Here is a 25,710-nt window from a genome sequence, read left to right as displayed (position 1 = left end):
AAATTATTTATATTTAGCAACAAATGCAATTGTTACATAATTAATGCGAGTAAAATCAGAGACGTGAAAATATTAATTGTAACATAAATAAAAGTCTGAAGCCCACCAAAAAGTATTACTTGATATTATAATTAATCAATATATTAGGACGTGTCATAAAGTAATTTTCTTCTTATTATTTTTACGTATTATTTTTTTCAAGCATGTATGGTATCATTTTAGATCCCGATTTTTAACAATAGGGGGCAGTAATGCACTTGGTACACTGAAATGCACGTAGCGACAATGATGCGTTCATGGTTTTCGGGGGAAAAAAACTATCGAAAATAAAAAAAAACTTATAATTTTAAACACGTACATATATTCACTTACAATGTACATGTTCTGTAAAGTGTGACACCATCTTCTGGTTATTTATTTTAGTTGTTGTATATTCTTAATATTGTTGATCATACGTGGTGCTGTTGTGTTGATAGAAGTGCAGTAAGCTCTACCGAACACTTTTTTACGGAGGCACTGTTTTTACCGCGGGTCTTGAACATACCTGGAGAAGACGAGGCTGTTAGCAGTTAGCTGCCTGTCGACTAGTATTAAAGATGCAACTGGCTTTAAGTAAAACGTTCGGTCAGAAGCCGGTGAAATTTCAGTTGGAACAAGATGGGGATTTTTACATGGTTGGCTCGGAGGTATGTGACTATCTGTTCATTCAATTACAGCGCCTTAGCTTTCTGACGTTAGCCCAGCTATCCATTGTATATACTGGCTGGCTAGGGTTAGCGTGCTAACATGCTAACGAGTCCCATTGACAACAAAGAACCATGTACAACTCTGAACGACATGTGACACATTTAAAACAGACAAACTGGCGAATTAAACCTCATTTATCGACATCTCCTAAACAATTTATGTGAGGGTTTGCCTTTGCTTTGGTTCCGTAACTTATCACTTGGTTTAAAAAATTTAGTTTTAAAGCAGTAAAAGTTTTCTCTTACATGTTCGTGTCCGGCATTAAAAAAAGTTTCTACACTTCATTGTCGCCAAGTATGAACTATTTCCCACAGTCTGTATAAGTCTGTAATTTATTACATTTAGAAATTTAGTTGATAAACAAACTATTTCAGATTTTTGCCCATCAATGTCCCACTCGTAGCCGCGTGTGTTATGATCAACAAACCTAAAGAGATGCTGTGCATCAGCTTCCTGATCAGTGGCCACATAGTGATGCGTTAAAGTCTGAAAAGAACAAAAACAGTCTATTTTATACACATTTTCGTTTGATAATCATTTATCTTCGTTTAGCTCTTCTTGTTTTAATGGGTGTTGTTACCAGTGTTTCCGTGGATTACACACATAAACACAATACCCCCTTTTATACATAATGCAGGTTGCTGTGCAGCTCATATTGTAATACCTGTGTGCTTAGGAAAGGCTATAATTTGCCCTACATGAGGTATTTATACATTTTCATCATACTTGAATATTGGGAGGATATCTCCAGCTGATTAACATTTGGAGTTGATGAGTCAAAGGTCATAAATAGTCCAAAAAAGATCTTATCTGAGACACTTCTGCAAATGACAGAATAATGTCATGAAGGCAAAATTAAGTCAGAAAGGTTTCAAAGTGTGATGTAGGAACAGATTAACCACCTTCACCTTGTTGCATCTATGCCACAAAGAAGATCATTTAGGCTTATTAATTCTATATGTTTTGAATTTGACTAAGAATGCCCAAATGAATGATTTAGATTTAACTCAAATGTTCGCCCTGTGCCACGCAGGTTGGAAACTATCTACGCATGTTTAGAGGCTCCTTGTATAAAAGATACCCGTCTTTATGGAGGAGGCTGGCCTCTGTGGATGAACGGAAAAAAATTGTGGCATCATCGCATGGTAAGTGCCTTTTTTGTTTTCTTTTAACTAGTCAATTTTGGACCATTGCTACGCTTGAAGATCCAAGACTAAAAGCTGTTCAGTTCTAACAATAAATGTATTTGTTTGTAGCCACTAGTGTTACCCTGCTGAAGGCATCAGAATGCGAAGAGATCTTTGAGGGCAATGACGAGAAGTACAAGGCCGTGTCCATCAGCACAGAGCCTCCAGCTTACCTCAGGTATTTATTTTTTTTTTTCCTCTGACAATTATTAGTTTTGTTTGTGTCCTCAAATACAGATGTAGAACTTAACTATAGCTCAAGTCTGTCTTACTTGGACCCAAAACATCCATCCATCCATCCTTCATCTACCGCTTTATCCTCCACTGGAGAGTCGCAGGAGGTGCCTATCCCAGCTGACATAAGGCGACAGCCGGGGTACACCCTGGACAGTTCGCCAGTCCATCGCAGGGACACATAGAGACAAACAACTATTCACTCACACACTCTACATTGACTGTAGGTGCATTTAGAGTGACCAATTCACCTCATCCCCAAATCTGCATGTTTTTGGACTGATGGAAGAACCAGGAGAACCCGGAAAAAAACCCCACACACGGGGAGAAAATGCAAACTCCTTGCAGAAAGACCTTTATTCCAACCCGGGGCTTGAACCCAAGAACCTGGGTCTTCTTGCTGCAAAGTGCGAGAGCGCTACCCACTACACCAACCGTGGGCCTGGACCCAAAACAGAATAATACATTTGTGCTTACTCAACAAATAAGATTAAGAAACGTTCTGTTTCACACACATATAGTCCACACTAAAGCAAACCTGGAAGAAATGCGGTCAGTTTTTAATGAATAGGACCAATACCTTGGCTTCTGATGAGTTCCTAACCCAGCAACTTTATGGAATGTCATACTTAATTCCTGTCACACTCCTAAAAGAAGATACGACTTCTTAACTTTGTTTGGTTTTTGTTCCTGTAAAGAGAGCAGAAAGCAAAGAGGAGCAGTCAGTGGGTCCCCACGCTTCCCAACAGCTCTCACCATCTCGACGCTGTGCCTTGCTCCACCACCATCAACCGCAACAGACTGGGTCGCGACAGGAAGAGGACCTTCCCCTTGTGGTGAGAACTATGACTTAATCCTTTCACTATTCATCTGAATGAACTAGTTGTAATCCACCAAAGCAGCTCTGCTGTGATAGATTTTAAATAATGTAAATCTCTTAAAAAATACTGTCAATTTAGATCAATATTTAGAGTTACATGTGTCCAGCAATAATAATTCCACATTGTGTCTTGTGTGTCTCTCAGCTTCGATGACCATGACCCTGCAGTTATCCACGAGAACGCAGCCCAGGTTGAGGCTCTGGTTCCTATTCGTCTCGACATGGAGATCGATGGACAGAAGCTGCGAGACGCCTTCACGTGGAACATGAACGGTAGATGTACTTCAATGAGCTTGTGATTCTCCAAAAATACACAACATTGTCAGTGTTGAGTTGACATTTTTTTATTTTTCTACTTCTACCTCCTCTTCAACCCCAGAGAAACTGATGACCCCAGAGATGTTTTCAGAGATTTTGTGTGATGACCTGGACCTGAATCCTCTGGCCTTTGTTCCTGCCATCGCCTCAGCCATTCGTCAGCAGATTGAGTCCTACCCCGCTGACAGCGTACTAGAAGAACAGGCAGACCAGAGAGTCATCATCAAGGTGAGTCGATACCTCTGGGGAATCATAGAATACAGGGTATTTTGAAGGATGTAAATCTACATCAACATACGATAGTTATAAATGATGAGTAATCTATTAGCCATTTAGTTTGAGCTAGAGCTGCAAGATAAATTGTTTTAAAAGGGGCATATTATGCAAAATCAACTTTTTAATCATTTAAATCCTTATATTTGAGACTCTGGAGGTCCTACCAGTCAGAAAAAAGATCAAAAGCTCAGTCATGTTTTTGTGGTCCTCCTCAGTCTAACTACAGGAGATAAAACGCGATAATGACTTCCGTGCTCACTGGGACGTCACAATGCGCTAAATTCCTGGAATTGTTTTCTTGCGGAGCTCCGCTTTGTCCGTAAAACACGAGAGTGCTGGCCAGTGCAACGTTATCCGAAAATTGGAAGTCCGCGAAAAGTTCTATTCTTGTCTCCACAGTGCAGCACAGAGTTCTACACAAACTTCCAGCCTCAGAGGATTTATCTGTCCAGTGGATACATGTTATATATGACGGCAATGTGCCTGCTAGAGCCTGCAAATGATCACTTTTCCAAATGCTAACTGCTGTTAGCTCCCAGTAGCCTCTGTGGCTGATGTCATTTCCTGTCCCTTAAGTTTTGTTGTAAATTTTTTTAAGGTGGACCTAAAGTTGTTACTGTAAAAAAAAATGCTACACAAGAACTTCAGTGGGCTAAAATGTATATAATGTGTACAGCATATAATGTTTGTTTTGTGTCCCTCAGCTGAACATCCATGTGGGGAATATCTCGTTAGTGGACCAGTTCGAATGGGACATGTCCGAGAGGGAAAACTCCCCAGAGTCTTTTGCGTTGAAGCTTTGCTCTGAGCTGGGTTTAGGAGGAGAGTTTGTGACCACTATCGCCTACAGCATCCGAGGTCAACTCAGCTGGCACCAGAGGACCTATGCCTTCAGGTAACTCAGCCAATCACTGGGCTTCAACAACAACTCCAATAAAATACAACAATTTGTAAACCTTTTTGACCCATACTCAATTTAAAACGGCACAAGACAGCGAGGGGACAAACATAAGATATGTTTGTTTACTTACATCACCATTAATAATGACTTGAATCACCAGATGTAGCTAATGCATCATTGCTGTTGTCATAAAAATAAGAGCCTGACCCGAGCCCACACACAATCTTGCTGATTTAAACCTGTCTTTTTTTTTTTTAAATGAGTGCGCCAACCAATGAATGAATGACAAACCTGGTAGTATAGGTAGTTTTCTAATTGCAGAAGATGACAGTAATGCAACATCATGGATGCATGCAGCTTATTTTCAGACTGGCCTTTATAGCTGTGTCCCAATAGTCATCACTGCGTCCTCCAAGTGTGCATTTGTCGTCTGGATGTTGTCAAAATGGGACATTTGAATTGTTTTAATTTGCTTTACAGTAGAACATCTAAATGTTTTCTTTGAATGCTGTGCCCATTCATTCGGAAGGCATAAACCATAGTACATTTAGCATTGTACATGGCACTAGTTTTATTATTTCGAATTTACGTCTCAGAGTAAACCATAGTCTCACCCTCAGCTTTTTTTACTGTATTTGCATTGATTCTTTATTTGCAACATTGTGACATTTTCCCACAGTGAGAATCCACTCCCCACAGTCGAGATCGCCATCCGCAATACTGGAGATGCGGACCAGTGGTGCCCCCTGCTGGAGACTCTCACAGATGCTGAAATGGAAAAGAAGATCCGAGACCAAGACAGGAACACAAGGTGAGGCGGCTCAGTATATTACGTCATTAAATGTTCCACGTCTACTTAGAAGCTGAGAATAGGAGGTTCTACTAAACAGTGTCATAATATGCTCAGATTGTTGTAATAATGTGACCGATGTGTTCTTCTAGGCGTATGAGGAGACTGGCCAACACTGCTCCATCATGGTAGAAAGAGACGGGTTGAAGATACTGAAGTGGACACTCCATCGTCTCCTGTTGTCCATCTGAAAATGGATATTTCTGTAAGAAATGTGTGGTCACCTCATTGACTGACACACACACACACACATGCATATCTTCAGAGTTACGCATCATAACCATTTCACTACTCGTCAAATCTGAGCCCACGTCACTATTAAATGTGTTTCGCATAAAGGGTTAATGTGATATCTGACAGAGGTAACTTAGACATTACATAGCAGGCTACTTTCACACTACACAAAAGAGCACACACCAGTACAATGACTGATGTCACGTGAATATGAATGGTTAGTGGAATTACTCGTCGTGACGAGGGATCTATTTCGATGTTACAGTCTTACGTTAGTGAGTGAGATGACCGTTGTCCTGTCCTATGAACATCTTGAACAGCATTATACAGTAGGTTTCCTTCATAGCTGGTGATTGCAATTCTTTGTACAGGCAAGTAGAGGCTTGGGCATGACCGATGAAGGGCGAAACCATGACTACACACACGAGAACATGAAATAATGTGTTGCACGTAGTGCTGTGCAAAAGGTTAAGGCATGGCATGACATGACATGTTTCCATGACGACTGACCGGAAATAGACATGCGTGATGTCATGTTTACGTGCCGCGACACCGAAGTGCAGGCACCGTTTACCAGCTAGCTCCGTTAGCCGCATTAGCTCCTTTTAGCGCCGTTAGCGTGCCTACAGTCGAACTGGAGCGGTCTGTTTATTGAACGAAAAGAGCAGCGCTACAATTAACTAGCGTACCTGTGTATTGTGTACGTGTGTCACGTAAACATGACATCACGCGCGTCTTTTTCCGGTCAGTCGTCATGGAAACGCGGCGTGCGTTAACGTTGACGCCGTTAAACGACATCGACACAGTTAAATTACGGCAGCTTTTCCACACTACACAGTCCCGGCACGGCTCGACTCGGCATAACTTTTAGCTTTACCATCGGTGATATTACCTCGTACCTGGTACATTTTTTAAGTACCTGCTCTGGCGATGTTCCAAGCGAGTTGATTGACGTCGCCAGACTGCCGTCCACTAATTGAATTGAACTAGAAAAGCACTCGGAGAGCGTAGACCTCCGCCAAGGCAGCTCAGCCCTTCAGTTCAGTGACCGTGCTCCAGTCATGCAGGAAGCACTGAACAAATCTTTTTATTTTACTGAATCTAATGATTCAGTTACACTGAAAACAACTGCTTTATAAGTCGCTAGTTTGCGTCGCGTGTAAAACAAAGTCACGGCAGTTTCATGCAGCCGTGCAGTGATGGCTCCGCCCACTTTGAGGAGGTACTATAATCATGGAAAACCAACCAAACTGTGTAGAGTTGAGCCACGCCGGGACTGTGTCGTGGAAAAGCGCCATTACAGGGACGGTGTAGAGTTTTTCATGTCGATATCTTAAGAATATGTTTACTGCTTTACTGATTTTTATCATAGAACAGCCTTTTCCAACTGTAAACTGAAGTTACTGCTCCCTCTCCACCGAGGCATTTCTGGTCGCGCACACCGCGTGTCACTATTTTCCGATTTCAGAGAAACGAGTCTGTTGGTGAACAGGGAGTCATGGTGTTACATATTACTGGAATTACCTCTGCTTTAGATGAACGTAGCGTTTACATTAGAATACATGTTTTTACTGTCAGGTACTGATTATGCAGTGTCCTTCATTTTAACCGAGTGGTCGATATAAATGTACTGTCACAGCTTTACGATCTCATCTCGCCGTTGTATTTAATGCTGCTTCATAAAGGAACGTGAGCTTGTTTGTTTTTCCAACTTTTTTACGTAAAACATTTTGAGTTTTGTTTTTGCTGTGATCTGTGTTTATGTAGTGAAACTGGTGTCTCATAGAATTGTGAAGTCTCTCTGTATCGACTTTGTAAGCAGATAAGCAGATGTTGCACTGGTAGGTCTGCATCCACTTTCATTGTACAGTGTTGACGACGCCAATAAAGATATTCTATTCTATTTTACTCGCTGTGTGAAAACTTTTGGAGCCCTCGCGCTTCATGTGCTAACACAAAATGCTCTTTTGTGGCGTCCACATGCCAGACACGCTGTATAATCCAAAAGAAAAGCAGATTTTCTCTATAGATTTTGGTGTGGGAGAGTGAGTAGTTTATAAACTTCAGTTTCCGGTCTGTTTTAAAATCTGTTTTATTGAGCAATAATTAACTGTCAAAAAAAGTTGTTCTTCTAAGGTGTAATAACTAATAATCAAATCGTAGATCAACAAAAAAATAATTATTGATAAAGATAAGCTAATCATTTTGCAATTTAGCAATTTATTTACCCCTAAAATAACAGCTTTAAAGTAATCTTGATGGTATTCTGAATTTCTGGTTTCATGACCACACAACAGTAACAATAACGTGATAATTTGAATTGTGACCCTAAGTTCTCTTCTGCTGCTCGTGAAGAATGAAATGGAGACTTCTGCCGGCCGACGACGTCTTATTTTCTTTGCAAAGAAAAGATCAATCTACAGACGAGTGGTCGAAGATGAAGAAAGACCCCAAGAATGGGGAAACCTAAACATTTATACCTGAGGAACAGCCCTTTTATATCCCTTTGTCTGTTGCAGGGGTCTGCCCCTCCAGGCCGTGCTTTCACACCCTTTTGTCTACCACCCAAAAGTATCCTGCAGGATTTTAGATTTAGGTGCAATGTTGACTCTAGACATCCTAATTTGAATACACCAGTCAAATCCAGTAAATCCAGTGAATAGACTCGGAGGTCAATACACACTTGTGACTGCAGAGGGAGCTGTCGCTCCTGACGACATTGCAGGCAGTGGGTGAATACATACATATATACAACATAAACAATGAGTGTTCATCAAGCCTTCAAAGGTGCTAAATGAATATACTGTACATTATATTCCAATTCCATGATATCGCTCAGAGTGACTGAAGAGTGTTTTCTCTCGTCTATGATTGCGGTGAATTTGTTTCCATTCCCTGATGAAGTAGGCCAGGTCTCTGAAGACCTGAGAACTGCAGTGACATAGATCTACAAATGTATCTGCAGCATTTAGACTGTGTTCTGAGCTGAGTGAGTGCTTCTGATCACGTCTGTGTCCCAGTGTCTGCTTCCACTGTCACTTGTGTTTGTATCAGTCTCACCAGATAAAAGCCTCTCAGTGACCGAGTTACACGACCACTTACGTGTTTTTGATGATTTGATCTGAAATTACAACGTGTACACTGTTGCCTCTGGACTCTTTTTATATCAAAAAAACACAACAAAGATTGTTTGTCGCAAACTAGTTTTGTTCACCAGTGTATTGTTTCAGTTTGGATATTTTGCTGTGAGTGATCACCTTCTGACATTAAAGTCAGAATTCTGAGATTAAAGTCATAGTTCTGAATTTTTCTTTAATCTCAGAATTCTGACTAAAGTCAAACTTCTGACATTCTGACTAATTCTCAAAATTACTCATATTAAAGTCAGAATTATGAATTTTTTCCTTGAATTTTTTTTCTCAGAATTTTTTCCCCTCAGAACTCTGAATTTCTTTTTCTCAGAATTTTTCTTTATTCTCAGAATGATGAATTTTTCTTTCATCTTCTTCTCAAAATTAGTCAGATTAAAGTCAGAATTTTGAAGTTTTTTTCTCAGAATTCAGAATTTTGACATTAAAAACACTCTGACTTTAATCTTAGAATACTAAGAAAATTATGACTGTAATCTCAGAAAGTCAGACTTCTGGGACAAAATTTAGGTCATTCATGGTCATGGTCAGTATTTTTCCTCCGACTTCCTGATGCATTGACACAATATTGGCACTAAAATGACAAAAGTTTCAGCTCTTGAATTTATGTATTTTGACAAAGGATATTTGTTTAAAAAAAAAAACTTTATTAAAGAAAAATTGGGACATGGGTATCCAACATTCCAATCACTTACAATCATTACAATCCAATACTGGATATTATCTGAATGTACTGACTGCATTTAAAACGATTCCTTTTAAATTATAACGACATTGTAAACGTATAAGTGCTTATTTCATACAGAAATTGCGACCCCCTCCGTTTGGGAAAGGTTGCGCTTCTTTTATTTTGAAACGTTTGACCCGGAAACAGTAGTCCCGTCGTACTTGAGTGGAGCTATTGTACTGATAACCGTCACCCACACCCAAATAACAGCGAACCTCTTGTGTTCCATCACTCAGCCGGGACTCGCGTCAACGCCGCACTGTCTCTTACACTCAGTGAGATGCTAAGGACGCCGCGCTTCACTGACGGGGCTCGTCGAGGCGTTTGCACTGATTTGTGAGCAGCAGCATCTCTGTGGAGCTCCTGTTCATCGACGCCAGGTACGAACGACTGTGGTTACGGTCATTGTGACCGCACTGCTGATGTGTGTGTGTGGGTCTGTTAGAGGTTAGCTGACCTCACTCTGGTATAGAGTATAGAAGATAACGTTGACAGACACATACATTAGCTGTTGTGTTAGCCTAAATGATGTTTAGACATGCTTCGTTTCAATTACCCGAGGTCATTTTTTTTTAATTCGGTCAATTCAGTAAAATTTCCACAACCAATTCTATGGAGGTCTAAGCTAATTTTTAGTAAGGACAAATTAGCATTTTCAGTCACGCTAAGTGAAATATTAACAACAAGCTAGTTTGTCAGCAAGCTAACTTCTCTGGTGTTACTAGATTGAAGGCAGCTTTACACACAGACATTTAGGGACCATCAACAAATTACTGTTTAAATGCCAATATTTACATAAAATATATATATATATATTTGCAGTATTAATATGGAATAAAAAAGGGGTGTGTCATGATTAGGCAGTCTAGTACTATGGTCCTCCACTCATTTGGAGTCTTTAGGTCATATGATCTGGACGCTGTTGAGCTAAAATGCTAATATTTACATTAAAAAAAAATATATATATATATATATAACAAATATGGGAGGCATTAAAATTGAAGAAAAAGTGGTGTGTCCTGACTAGGCAGTCTAGTACTATGGTCCGTCCTGCACTCATTTAGAGTCTTTAGGTCACATGATCTGGAAGCTGTTGAGCTAAAATGCTAATATTTACATAAAAAAACATATATGGTTGGCATTAAAATTGAATAAAAAGTGGTGTGTCCTGACTAGGCAGTCTATTACTATGGTCCTGCACTTATTTGGAGTCTTTAGGTCACATGATCTGGAAGCTGTTGAGCTAAAATGCTAATATTTACATAAAAAAAATATATATAGCAAATATGGGAGGCATTAAAATTGAATAAAAAGTGGTGTGTCCTGACTAGGCAGTCTAGTACTATGGTGCTGCACTCATTTAGCATCTTTAGGTCGCATGATCTGGAAGCTATTGAGCTTAAAATGCTGATGTTTACATTATAGACATTTAATATGATGCAAATTGATGTCATATGAAGCTTTGAACATGGCTTGATATAAGGGTTCTATAGATAACCCATTTGTGAATATCGGACAAACTGGTCAAAAATGACAAAAGTGAACCTGTCCAAGTTTGACCTGTTTGTGGCACTAGAGAGTTCAAGGTACAGGGTCATAAATTGGTGTTTGTGGCCTGTCACGAACTAGTGTGCCAGATTTCACAACCTTTTGATGGTATCTTTGCCAGGTTTAATTGGCTATTATGGGATAGTCATTTTGAAATTGGAAAATGTGCCACAATTTTATTTATTGGACACGCTGTTCAAAAGATATAAACATCAATGCATGTCCATATTTGTCCTGTTGGTGATGCTGAAGAGTTGGAGGCGCAGGTTCATGAAACAATGTTAGTGATCTTGGGACTGTCCTGAGTCAGTGTGTCAAATTTCGCTTTGATAGACTTCAATGGCAGGAAATAATAATAATAGGACAAAGTAGAAACACAATGCGTGACTTTGCAGCTTTTGCTGCTGACTCCCAAATAATATAACATTACACTGTTTGTTATCTCATTGGCTGATTTGGATCATATTGACACGTGTCACACTCTGTTACTGCCTCTTGTGAATGCGCCATTTGTGGAGTGAGTGTGACTGTCGCACACGTTAAGCCTCTCCTTTTGGATAATTCAATCATAAACAGTGCATTCATTAAAGATTACCCACATCATGAACAGCCTGTAGTCGCTCTCACACACACTGACACCCCGTTTCCTCAGGCTCGTATGGTGCTAGAGTCAATATTTACTGTCAGTCCCCACGCACTCGCTACACTCAGCCATGAAAAGAACTTGATGAGAATGGGCAGCCAGCTGGAGGGCTCTCAGATTGTTTTTGTTAATTAGTTAGCGATGGCACTGATTTTTTCTGCAGTTCACTTAATATAGTTCATCAGTTGGTAGGAGGTTACTGGCAGTCCTGTTATCGTTTAGTTTATTGAATCTAGTTTTCTTTTGGGGACACGCTGGGTCCTCGCTGGTTTTTGTTACTTTTTGCTGGGATCTCCGACCCTTTCCTGAATTATCTGAGGGACGCCGTAACATACAGTTAGGTCCCTAAATATTGGGATATCGACACAATTCTCTTCTTTTTGGCTCTATACACCATTGCAAAGGATTTGAAATGAAACGAAACAAGTTGTGACAGATTCCAAATGCAAATGTCACTCATGGAATCAACTCCAGACCTTTTACCTGCTTAATTGAGGATGACATAACGTGGGAATAGCCCACACCTGTCCATGAAATAGCTTTTCAGTCAATTGTCCCATTACCTTTGGTCCCCTAAAAAGTGGGAGCCTGATTTGGATGGAAATACCTTCAAATTAAAGCTGAAAGAGCCTCAGTTTGATTTGCCGCTGTCCAGTGCTGAAGGCATTGATGAGCCTCAGGCTGAATCCACTGGGGTTCTGCTTAAAAGAAACATATTTTAAGTGAATATTTACCAATTCAAAGCTACACATTTTACAGGAGAAGTTTATGCTCTGTCTTTTACTCTGTATAGCTCAAAATAGTCGGTTTATTTGTTTGCAAGCTAACCTGCTGTTGTGGTACTTGGGTCGTCTCAGACTCCCTGGTTCACACTGGGATGTTTACATTCAGGATATCTTTGCCTTGCATACATGGTCTTGGACTTCTAATCAGAGGGATGTTTATCCTAAAGGTTGGTAGATGCTAGATCTGGCAAAGCAGGGGCTACTGTATTCCATAGTGAAAAGGAACTTAGGTTCAAGTACATATGCTCAGCTCTTTTGAGGTATGTGAGTGGGTGAAAAGAGGTTACTTTTCTGAATTTTCTGAGCCTTTGAACAGTCATTTCTCTTTGTAATTAGGTGTGAGACGTCAGTGTCATGACTGGAGCTGAGACTGAGGATGATATTCCATCAGGTGAAAGGAAGACCGTCACAGATTTCTGCTACCTCCTTGACAAATCCAAACAACTCTTCAATGGACTAAGGTCAGTTTTACTTACCTCCTTGTCTTACATCTGCATTTGCATTTTGGAACAGCTTAGAAATTCCACACCGACTGTGTGATAGAGTTGCAAGTGATAAGTTTATTGTCATTATAATATCAATAAACTAGAACCAGTGATAGCGTCTACGGATCACGCCCAAAATTTAATCACTTGTTCCCGGACATTTCCTGAAAATTTCATTCAAATCCTCGTGTGACTTTTTGAACTTAACGACCACCAAAATGGTGAGAATGTTGCTTCTCTGCATGTTATCGGAGCATTTTCGTTAATATTCTGTATATTAATATTCTTTTATTTAGCTTTTTCACTTGTTTGTTGTTATGTGTAATTTCCTCTCCTCGTGTGTTTTTAATGATTTCGCTCTTTTTTACTGCAGAGACCTTCCTCAGTATGGACACAAGCAGTGGCAATCTTATTTTGGCCGGACGTTTGACGTCTATACTAAACTATGGAAATTCCAGCAGCAGCACAGGTCTTTTTTTTTTTTTAAGTTTACTTTTTTCTTATTTCACAGTTTGCCCTCTGCTCTATAGATTGTGCTGGAAAAAAGGATATAAGACGCTGTATATTGCACATTCTTATACCCTATGTATATACTATGTATATTTAAACATAGTATTGGGAAAAAACACCCCAAATGCTCTGTGTTCTAAGGGTTAAATCATCATTGTAATAACACTTTTTTATTATTTACCCACAGGCAGGTTTTGGACAGTCGGTATGGCTTGAAGAGATGGCAGATTGGTGAAGTTGCATCCAAAATTGGGCAGCTTTACTACCATTATTAGTAAGTCAAACTGTGTCTCAGTCATCCTCAGTATCACATGTCTTCTATTTTAGACATCCTAAGATCCAGTGTGTAAGAATACCTTATATCTAATGATGTCGGAACACTTACAAGACAAAAAGAGAGTTTAGAGAAGAGGAGAGCTTCACTACTTTGCAGAAATCATGTGCTAATTAATATTAAATACATTTTCTTTGAAGTTTATTAAGTAAAGTATTGATAAAAAATAATTTTTCCTAATCTATTGTTAAATGTGTTTGACAGCCTTCGTACGTCAGAAACGAGTTACCTGAATGAGGCCTTTTCATTCTACTCTGCGATTCGCCAACGTTCTTACTATTTTCAGGTCAATAAAGAAGACCGGTAAGTTGTTTACAATAAGAAAAACATCATTATTATTACATTGGAGTTGTATAACAATACTAAAATTCACTGAAATGTGTCAAGTTTTTAATCTTGATTTCTCTTTTGTCTTTTATTCAGGCCAGAATTAGTCGTGAAGAAGCTTCGATATTATGCTCGCTACATAGTCGTCTGTTTACTTCTCAACAAGATGGACCTTGTCAAGGTTTTGGTGAAGGTACGTACGCAGAACCCTCCATGCAGATGTCACACTTAAGCACTGTAGATGTACATGTGGAAAATAATGTTAGGCACTTGAAAAACATACAAGTTAGTAAATTAAATTTAGTTCACCATTTGTTTATTGTTACTTATTACTTATATAGTAATGACGTAATTTGACGCGTTTTTCATCTTCCTACACTCTTAGAAATAAGGGTTCCAAAAGGGTCCTTCTACAAGGGCTGAGGTTCTACCTGGAACCATTTGCTTCTGAAAAACCCTTTCCTGAATAAAGGGTTTTTTCAAGGGTTCTTGGTAACACTAATGGTTCCAGTAAGAACCATTTTGATCCAGAGAACCCTTTAAAACCCCTTTCCTGAATAAAGGGTTTTAAAAGGGTTCTTGGTGGAACCCTCCAAAAGGGTTCCAGGTGGAAACTTTATAAAAAGGTTCTAGCTGGTGCCAAAAAGGGTTCTCCTATGAGGACAAGCCGAAGAACCATATATGGTTCTACTTAGTGCTTTTATTTCTAAGAGTATAAATGTAGTATAAATGCTAGCAAACTTGCAAAACGCCAAGATAGACGCGAAATCCAAGATGGCCGACTTCCTGTTGAGTTGAGGTCATGGTGTTCATGGTTTGTTCGTCTCGGGCCGGACAATGTTTCCACCGAATTTCGTGAAATTCGGAGCAGCTAAATTTCCGCCCGCTCCATCGGCGCCTGACCTGTGGGGGTGCTACTGAGCCATTTTGCATTGGTTTTTCACAATTCCATTATTTTATATTAAAACATTTTCATGCACGTATAACGGATCAAATTCGCGATCAAATAATAATAATTCACACAATTACAATAGGGTCCCGCACCCTGTGTACTCGGTGCCTAATAATTACATTTGTTTTATACAGTGGTATCATTTTTAACAGTTTTTTTTAATACTATTTATGGGAAGTTTCAAAGGCGATCTGCCCTATCTCAGTACTCCTAGCAAAAACAGTATTTGAATTCATCTTTCCCTCCAAAAAGTGTGTTTTTAATCTGTCTTTGTACCTGCAGGAGTTATCTGAGGAAATTGAAGATTATACACAGCGATTCAAAACAGAGGATCAATTGGAGTGGAACCTGGTTTTACAAGAAGTGGCAGCTTTTGTGGAGGTGAGCTACTCTCCCAGTGAAACACAATTGTGTCTTGTTTTATCTCTTGGCAGTGTCATGATGCAGGATACCATTTGTCATTTTCCTGGACTTTTTTTTGTTCTGTGTGAAACAGGCAGATCCAGTGGTCGTACTCAGCGATACCAATTCTGTTGTCGTCATCAGCAGCCGGCTTCAGGAAGGAAGTGTGCCTCCGCTGGAACAAGGCATGGTGGTTGGACAGCTCGTCCTCGCAGATGCACTAATCATAGGCAACTGTAACAATCAGGTTTTTAACCCACTAATTCTAATCACATTTCCTAATGCCTTCTTAATGAGTTTGTGTCTCTATTTTCTGCCACAAAACCAAAGGAGATAAAGCAGGTTCTACTGGGAGCAACACACTCCTCAGTTGGTGTAAATGCAAGACTGGCCCCCTCCAGTGAGTGTGGTGCTGCATTTTAGGGCCGTAAAACATGCTTTTTGAAAATGCATTTTCCTCCTACCTCCCTTGATTCCACTTTTGCTTGCCAAATCTTACATCCAAGAGACTTCTTTAGTAGCTTTAAATTAGTACAATTTAAGCAAGTCCAGTTGCCTACAGCTAACCACTGAAGATAAAGCTTTGTTTATACTCACGCGCGACGCCGTGGCTCTGCAGACACTTTTTCACTATGAGGGCCATAGTGCAAAAGTGTGTATCCATTGGCCAGATTGTGCATCGTGTTATCCATCTGTGTGTGCATGTACAGAAGCATGAACAATAATAATAATAATAACGATGAAACTTCATATGTGAGACCAGAGACCTGTCTTGACCATGTCTGTAAAAGATGACCTCCGTACAGGAAGTTGAAAGCCTGAAACAGGAAGTAACAGGAAATCTCACATTGTCTGCTCTGCACGAAAATTGATAACTTCCCTGAACACGTTTATGGATTGACACTCCTTTGAACAGGAAGTTGGCCATCTTTAACAGGAAGTGCCCTCTAAATTTTGCTGTACATTGACCAATCTGTACGAAATTTAATATGTGAGACTAGATAACCGTCCTGAACATGTCTGCAAAAGACAACCTCCCAACAGGAAGTAAACATTGTCCGAACATTGTCATAACATTGTCCGATCTGCACGAAACTTGACATGTGAGACAAGGGAACTTCCCTGAACACGCCTTTGGCCAACAGGAAGTCGGCCTTTTTAAACAGGAAGTGCCCTCTAACTTTGTTGTACGTCGCGTGATCCCCTCGAAAGTTGGAATGAATTTTACACTAAATGGGATCGTTTTTTACAAAATGGACACCATGCTCCATTGAAGAAGACAAAATTGCGATGTTCACTTTATGAAAATGTTCTGTTACTACATTAATTGTCATTTGCAGGTTGCAATCATGTGACGATTGTTTCTTCAGTAAAAAAAACAACAACAATGTTTTGTTGTTACTTTTTTCAATGGTTGAAGTGTCAATATTTTCTTCTTTTTTTATAGGTGAAGTTCAGTGAACTAACCATCGATATGTTCCGTATGCTTCAAGCTTTGGAAAGAGAACCTGTAAACCTGGCTACACAGAACCCTAAACAAGGAATGTTAGTAAGTGTCATGCCCATTATGGTTGAATATGCTATACGCTTATGCTTTTTATCTCATCCTCTAGAGCAGGGGTGTCACATTTGGTATTCATTAATTCATGATTAGAATCTAATCATAATCACTTCCAGATAGCTGTGACTAAATGTTTTTGCCTTTATAGATCCACTGTGATCTGCAGGTTGTAATGCACATGTGTAAATAGTACATTTAGGCACAATATTGTTGACATTGCATGTATTTTTCTCAAGAAATGTTATGTTTTGTAAATGATATGATATATTACTAGATTATGAAATAATTATAAGTTGCAGCTCCTTCCTCATTGAAGCCTTCTGAGAAGATTTGGATGGCGAATATTAACAATTGGCCAGTTGTTCATATGTAGATATGACCTAAAATATGAGAGATAATGTTCATTATTATCAATATTTCCCCCACAGGAACCCAATGAGAAGCCAGCAAAACGGGAAAATCCTCACAAGTATTTGCTGTATAAGCCAACGTTCAGCCAGCTTTTTGCTTTCTTGTCTGCCTCTTTTAAGGTCAGTATTCACTTCAGTCAGATGTGACACTGATAATGATATTGATGGTTGTGTATGTATGTATATATATATATATATATATATATATATGTAGCTTGTACTCGTATAACCTCACAATCATAAGACTCGATGCTGTGATCAACATATTTAACACACAACGATACTTTTTTTTTTTAATGTTGTGTTTTTTCTTGCTCTGATCTTCAGGAATTGCCTGCCAACAGTGTTCTGCTTGTTTACCTATCTGCTACCGGTGTCTTCCCCATTGGGCATTCAGATTATGAAGGTAAAATGCGTCTTACTAAATTGACTTTTATGTCGATTTCTTGTTCTGTGGTGTGTTTATCACACTAGTGTATTTGCGTAGAGTAAAATAATCAGCATGGCAAGACGTATGCCAGAGATCCAGAGAGTGTTTCTAAAACTTTGTGATCTACAATTAAAAAAAATTCTGTCATGTACGTTCAAATTATTGTAATTAAGTTTGAATGTTCTCACTTTTCTTGCAGGACCGTATGATTTTGGAGGAGTTCTCACGAATACAAATCGAGACGTGGTGAATGGAGAGACCGTGCAGAAGAGAAATCAGACCCAGAAAGAAATGCATTGGTGAGAAACGACCACTGTTTACTTACACGTTGAATACCAGATGACGCTCTGTGCTGTCTTGTTCTCTTTGCTTTTAGAATGTTCCATGAATGTCTTTCAATTGTGGAAAAACTGTAAATGTTCAGTCATGTTTTGAGGTAAAACTGCATTTGTTTTCTAATATTTGAATGTGTTTTTGCAGCCTTCACCCAGGGGATTTATTCCCTTTCACCAGGAAGCCACTTTTCATTGTTGTGGATTCTTCAAACAGCTCAGCCTATAAGGTATGTAAGAAAAATATTAATATACTTTAAATAAATAAATATACATGCACACTAGGATTGCACATTATTCATAGTATTGATAATTTACTTTTATATAATACTTTTTTTGTCTTTTGTCTTTTTTTCCCCTATCGAAATAGAATTTCACAAACCTTTTTGGCCAGCCTCTTGTGTGCCTGCTATCACCTACTGTGTATCCCAAAAGTCTGCAAGGTAAGTCATACTAAGTCGTACTTCCTGGTACTTTTAGGAAGAGAAAGTGTCTTTGTTTTCATGTTTTACTTGCGGATCTCTACTCCCCGTACAGATCAGTCACTGCGTGGGAGTCTGTTCACTCTGTTCCTCTACAGCCCGCTCTTGGCCTTTTCTACTATTTGTGGTTTAAACAGTGTGCAGCGAGGACTATGGGACAAGGCTCAAGAGTTTCTTAGTAAAGTCTACCATGACATCGGGCAGATGATAACCAGATCACGAACCATAGGTAACACTTCACCCATAGATTCTTTAATGTTTGCTTGTGTGTTATGAAGTAGATTTTGAACTCTTTTATGGATATTCTCTGTCATCCAAGTCATTGTATCATCTGGAGTCTTATTGCCTGTATCTACACTTCTGAGATTTTTTGGGGAAATAGTCATTTGGTGAAATTATTTATTGTAGTTGCATCAGTTAGCCTTTTAATGATCAGGATGTAGTGCGAAGACTCAATATATATTCCTCTTCCTAGATTTATAAAAGTGATTTTTTTTTTTTTTTAGTTGTTGTTTGTTAATTGATTAGTTAATCAATTAATGTTTGTTAATAATTAAATAATGATTTAATTAATTCACTCATAAAATAAGTAATTATTTATTTATATATTAAATTAATTAATTAATTAATTAATTTATTAAATAATTATTTATTTAATTAATGAAATATTTATTCAATTAAAGAAATGTTTATTCAATTAATTATTTGTTTATATATTTAATTAATGATTTAATTAAATAGTTATTTTATTTTATTAATTTAATATTTATTTAATTAATTGAATACTTATTTATTTATTTAATTAATGTAATATTTATTTATTTAATAAATTAATAAATGAACCAATTAATTAATTAAATAAACAAATAAATGAATATGTAATTAATTTATGTTGCCACAGATCAAGCCTTTCTGCAATTCTTTGGTGACGAGTTCCTTCGACTACTATTGATCCGCTTTGTGTTCTGCTCGGCTGCGTTGAGATTGCATAAACTATTCCGGGTAAGTCACTGCTGCTGTAGTAATCCTAAACAAGTTGTTTTTATGTTTTGAATACTGAAAATGTCTCCAACTGAATGGCGAAGTGCAGGTTCTCCCTCATCAGTCCTATCTATTCTAATCTCGGGGTTTACTGCACTTTTATACTGGTCTGCTAACAATCGTAAAACTGTTAAGCTGTACAAGTCTGATAAAATATGAAGTGTCATTGTGTTTTCCTGCGTTAGATCATTGCCACTTTCATTTTGGATGAAGGTATGATTTTTAAAGAAAGGCCGCTGATGGTGCTGCGTGATCAATTATAATTCAATTCCCAGTGCTGTTTTAAAGCATGCTTGATGTTGTACTTACAGGAGTCCCAGAGCTTCCCAGAGTCATACCCTGAGCTGCCCAAACAGGACACAGTGGAAAGCGGCGTCCTTCAGAAGCATATTTTGGAGCTGGCTTCCATGTTGGAGGTGCAGAGCCTTTTTCAGGATGATTCGCTGGAGGCTGACTAACATCTTTGCAAAGGACTAAATGGTATTGTGCGTTTGTACATATGGACTCAACTGCCAGAGCCTGCAAAGGCTTCTTTCTTTTTTTTTTTAGGTGATGAAATATTTTCAAAGATGATAGGTTCATGCCCAGTTTAATTGTTAACTTGTTAAAAATTGGATTTGGAATGTGCAATTCAGAGAAAGAAGTTGAGATGTTGTGCAAATGTTGAGCCCTAGTAGCTTGTTTCATAGCTGTATTATTCAAAAGAAAAAAACCCTCTTCCTTCAAATGCAGGGCTTAAAATCCTTTATTTTTCATGTCAGAAAATTGAAGATGAAATTGTCGGCTTTTTGTTTTTTATCAATATTTATCCTTTTTTTTTTTATCAATGTGAAGGTTGTGTCTGCCTAACGATAGATAATGGGGATGTTTTCGGTGGCTTTCAGATAGCACTTAATTAAAGGTTTGAAGGCTGAGCATTATATTCCCAAACATTAAGTAAAACACTTCTGCAACGCTAAATATTCAGAACCGAGTGTGATGCTGGAAGGTTAATCACACTTGGTATATTATTTAACCAATAATAACTATTATTTCTCAGACTTCAACGAATCAGCATCACATGCATCACGTTTCACAGTACTAACGCTCCTGTGTTCATAGTCATCAAATGCTTGCTTTGATGTATATGGCAGGAATTGGCAAACATTCCACTAGGCAAAATGGCAAGAATCACTTTCTTCAGGACCCAAAATAGTTAAGAAGTTAATAAAAAAAAAATTCTTTACCAAGAAAAGGTCAGTCAACACACGAGTAGTCGAAGATGCAGAAAGACCCAGAGCATGGCTAAACTTTTATACCTAAGGAACACCCCTCTCACATCCCTTTGTCTGTTGTAGGGGTCTGCCCCTCCAGGCCGTGCTTTCACACAGCCTGGTGTTGGGCCGCTCTAGCTCTGAGAACAAGGAAATTGAATTTGCCATTACAATCATTTTGGGTTGGTTGCAGGCATCAGCTTCTACGTTTTTTTGTGTTTTACAAATCATTTGTTTATATTTACACATTGGCAGACACTTTTAACCAAAAGCAACCTACAAGTGATCAACATATTAGAGTTACAATATAAGAAGCACAATGAGAGACCATCAGGGGGAAACAAGTAAGTGCTAGGCAAGTTCAAGAAGGAAAGTGCAGAAGTAGATGGAGCATAAGCCTAAAGACTAACATTCAAGTATGTGGGTGGAGGTCAAGAAGCAGCTAGTGTTAGGTCCCAGGCCTAGAGATACCCAGGGATAAATTGTGCCCACTCTCCAAAGAAGACCAGGGGCCATATTTGGACAATCTAACCTGCATGGTCTAAAGTGCATGGCACAAGCGCAATTTGGGCATGTCCGACTCCATCCATCCATCCATTATCTACCGCTTTATCCTCTACATGAGGCCTGGGCTTCATTCATGCTTCATTGAACAACACTAGGATGTGCTATACAACTTCTCACATCAGGATTTGATGCAGAAGATGAGTCGCTGAGTTTGCCCTCTGACCGCCTGCCCAATAGTTTGGTTTCTGACATGCTGCTTTTATACTGTACATGCATCACCAGCCAGCAAGTTCATATACAAATTGACACAATCAGTGCACAAAAGTCATGAGTAGAAAGGACGGATTACACAGTGAGGCGTGTGAAAAAGGCTAAAGGCAGCAGTGAATAAGTAGAAGCAGAAAACTATCTGAACGCGTGTGAAAATGTACAAAAATAATAATTTTCTTTTTGTAATTTTTTTTTTTTAATTGAACCACACTCCTTTATCACAAGAAGAGAAACACACCCTGGAAAGGTGGAATATGTTGACATTATTTCGAATTTCATCCGTATCTTCACCCAACCCTGGTTCACTGATTCACTGATCAAGTTATAAGTTTAGACAGGACCACGACTTCCGATGCTGACTTTTCCCCCGTTCTTATTTATTTATTTATTGAATAATTTGCATGTGTGCATGTATCTATTCGTGTATATATGTACATACGTGTGTATAATATAAATAAGCTGATGTAGACATTTTAACATTTGAACTTGCGTGTATCTGTGTACGTGTGTGTGTGTGTGTGTGTGTGAAAGCCTGAAGCTGCACCTTTTTCACTTCTTGTCTCAGCTGCTTGTTTTGTTTTGTTTTTTCCACACCAAATAACTGGTATTAAGGAATAATCGTGTCTTGAAGATATGACGAGGCCTGATCGCTGAGTGCTTTATGCGTGAGGTGGTATGGCAAGCCGTTTTATCATTTAATGGCTAGACTGGATATGTATTATAGATATCTGTAATTCAAGTCTTCCTATCCACAATGACATTCTTATTATTATTATTCTGGATACCTAGAATGAACATTCTGGATATCTGCAATAGAATTCTTACGAGGAGAAACTCCCATTTCAGATATCTTCAATCCAATTGTTACTCGTCGTAATAACATTTACGGTAATTTTAATGAAACTGCACTGAAGTGACGTCATTTGTCCTAGGAATAATGTAATTGTGGATAGGAAGAATGACATTGTGGATCATTGTGGATAGGAAGAATGTCATTGTGGATAGGAAGAATGTCATTTTGGATAGGAAGAATGTCATTGTGGATAGGAAGAATGTCATTGTGGATAGGAAGAATGACATTGTGGATAGGAAGAATGTTATTGTGGATAGGAAGAATGACATTGTGGATCATTGTGGATAGGAAGAATGTCATTGTGGATAGGAAGCATGTCATTGCGGATAGGAAGCATGTCATTGCGGATAGGAAGAATGACTGTGGATAGCTGAAATTGAAAGCCCAATACACATGAATGGCAAAAGTGACGTCATTGTGGATAGGAAGAATAACATTGTGGATAGGAAGAATGACATTGTGGATAGCTGAAATTGAAAGCCCAATACACATGAATGGCAAAAAGTGATGTAATTTGTCCTAGGAAGAATGACATTGTGGATATCTGAAATGTTCTTTTTGACTAGGAAGAATTGAATTACAGATATCTGTAATACATATCCAGTCTAGCTTTTAAATGTAAAAACGGCTTGCCATAGAGGAGGAGGAGGATTTTGAGTTTAAATGTATAAATCTAAATTTGACAGGGAGCCAGGCTAAAGAGATCAGCACATGCGGTGATGCGATCTCTTTCCCTGGTTCCCGTCAGTAACCCGTGCTGCTGCTTTCTGAACCAACTGAAGAGGCTTTTAAAGCTTCTTGATAATAATGAGTTACACAGTAATCTCGTCTGGATGTAATAAAGACATGAACAAGCTTTTCAGCATCCTTTAATGACAGGAAGTTTCTGATTATGTGTTATGTTGCACAGGTGGAAGAAGGCTGACGTACTGACGTGTTGTATGTGTGAGTCAAATGACAAATCTGGACTCCGAGGTTCTTTACAGTAGAACCGGAGGTCATGGTAAAACCATGTGTTCAGGGCCGACGACCATCATTTCAGTTGTGTCTGGTATTTCGTGTTTCTTATATTAACTAATGTAAAGCTTGTACACGTTACAGCGTTTACTCCGTGTTCTGTAAATAAACCTATCTGTACGTTTATAACTTGTGAAGTTCGAAAAAAAAAAAAACGAGTCGCTGCAAATGTCGATGAGACCACGTTATTATTCTTTTTTGGGCCATTTTCTGAACGTGTTACATTCCATTTTCCAGACAAACTGTTTTTTTTCCACTTCTTTTATTGAATAGAACTCCCACGTTTCCTGTATGTAAGTTCAATATTGTAATGATCGTGTTTGTTGTGTTTAACGGAACGAGGCAAATTGTGTTTCCACCAGCCCCTCTGCACTGGTGAATCTGGTTTTTACACAGAAAGGTTTTTGTCCTGCAGAAACTGTCCATCTGTCACCGATGTCTCTTTTAACGGCGTCAAATATGTTGGCTGATGTGAAATGTAATGAAAAGGCAGCAATAATTAATTGAAATGTTCATTTACGTAAAACACGTGTGAAACAATTGGGACTTAAACGTCGGTCATTCTTTCAAAGAACAACTGTGAAATATTTGATATATGAGACAGAAGAATAAGCAAAAAAAAAAAATGAATTTAAGTGATCAAATGTTGCATGTCGAGGAGTGTGTATATTTAGTGTTTAAAAACCTCATATGTTATATTATTGTATGGTGTTTCCGGAAGTCAAAACCCAAAAGAACAGATTTTGTTGAACAAAAACGAATGATATAATGACGCAAATAAAGAAAACATCTTTAAGCCTACTGCTGTCTTCATACTACGACCTACTGCATCTTCTCAATGCACACTTAAAATAACTATTTCTGTGTCTCTTTATATGTCAATGTATATCCACGTCTTACCCCAATATACACTTTGTATATTAAGACTACACAAGAGTACACACCTCTTTGTACATCTAACCTTCACACACAGCACCTCCTACTGGCCATAAACTGATATGGCACTGATATAAGTCACTATATGCATCAGGGTTTCTCGCTCCTGGTCCTGAGAAGCCACTTTCCTGTATGTTTTAGGTGTATGTTTTGGAGCAGGGAAACACCTAAAACATGGAGGACAGTGGCTCCCCAGGACCAGGAGTGAGAAGCCCTACTCTATAAAAATATTAATTGGTCATATCACAAATCACGTTCTCTTACAGTCGCCGTTGGAAAACTTGTGTTGCATCAAAACATGCATTAAAAAAATCTTTTTTTTTATCTGATCTGTGTTGTCATTTTTTTTAAATGTATCCTATAAAGAAATTCTTAGGACCGTATGACAGGAAGTCAGTGAAGCAGCACCGCCCCGGAGCTGTGATTGGATAACGCTGCAGGAACTACCAAAATTTGCAAAAGAGCAGATATTTTATATCACATGACTGTCTGTCTTATCAATAAAACGTTCACTGTATCATAGTGTGTTTTGGCAAACTTGTCATTTTTCTTTTGTTTAATATAAAAGTTATGGACTTTAAAGTCCACTTTAAAGAGAAAACTGTGACGCAAAAGTTTGACTTGTTTTTTGTTTGTTTTTGCTAAAGGAGGGAAACTAACAAATGGAGCTGCAACGAGGAAGGAAAAGCAGTGACAAGCGAGAATAGTAAAATGAACAAATAATTGAAAGTTTGACACAATTTTTCTTCTTTTTTTTTGATCAACTAAGAACAAAAAAAATGAGGATAAATAAATAAATATGGTGACGCGACTAAAGCTGCTTCTACTGTCACCTGTTTGGATCCAGAGTCTCCCACGTAAACAGGATAGATCCACATTTTCTATTTATTTTTTAGCTTTTATTTTGTTAAATCGGTGTATTTATACGTACATATTCAGAAATTAATGGGAAAATATAAGAAAATATTGAACATAAAGAGATGTTTATTTGGTTTGGAATGGGGAGTAATCAATCAAACAGCATCATAATGTTAAATCAGTGTATTTATTGACTTAATCACGGTGCCTCAGGTTCTACACAGGTAAACTACTCCTGCGTCTTGCTGACGTCACTGGGATGGGCAGGTCG

General features: G+C 38.5%; 2 protein-coding genes across 2 annotated transcripts; both read left to right on the top strand.

Annotated features, from left to right (window-relative positions):
- Positions 1 to 596: 596 nt before the first annotated feature.
- LOC310936223 (SWI/SNF-related matrix-associated actin-dependent regulator of chromatin subfamily B member 1-like) lies at positions 597 to 5,617 on the top strand (the record flags this gene model as incomplete). Its single annotated transcript, XM_083900244.1, has 9 exons — positions 597 to 686; positions 1,781 to 1,892; positions 2,004 to 2,112; positions 2,867 to 3,004; positions 3,194 to 3,321; positions 3,428 to 3,594; positions 4,347 to 4,537; positions 5,223 to 5,354; positions 5,486 to 5,617. The coding sequence occupies 9 exons, from the start codon at positions 597 to 599 to the stop codon at positions 5,523 to 5,525; spliced, it is 1,107 nt and encodes a 368-aa protein (XP_083756370.1). The 3' UTR covers positions 5,526 to 5,617.
- A 7,216-nt stretch (positions 5,618 to 12,833) lies between these two features.
- scai (suppressor of cancer cell invasion) lies at positions 12,834 to 20,203 on the top strand (the record flags this gene model as incomplete). Its single annotated transcript, XM_083907441.1, has 16 exons — positions 12,834 to 12,940; positions 13,338 to 13,433; positions 13,662 to 13,748; positions 14,013 to 14,111; positions 14,232 to 14,328; positions 15,370 to 15,468; positions 15,584 to 15,736; positions 16,937 to 17,038; positions 17,479 to 17,580; positions 17,788 to 17,866; positions 18,090 to 18,189; positions 18,371 to 18,452; positions 18,593 to 18,665; positions 18,760 to 18,933; positions 19,606 to 19,706; positions 20,057 to 20,203. The coding sequence occupies 16 exons, from the start codon at positions 12,834 to 12,836 to the stop codon at positions 20,201 to 20,203; spliced, it is 1,698 nt and encodes a 565-aa protein (XP_083763567.1).
- Positions 20,204 to 25,710: the final 5,507 nt, after the last annotated feature.

Source organism: Microchirus variegatus (assembly GCF_963457635.1).
Source record: "Microchirus variegatus genome assembly, chromosome: 1".
Classification (NCBI taxonomy): Eukaryota; Metazoa; Chordata; class Actinopteri; order Pleuronectiformes; family Soleidae; genus Microchirus; species Microchirus variegatus.
This window is presented reverse-complemented; position numbering and strand designations above follow the sequence as displayed.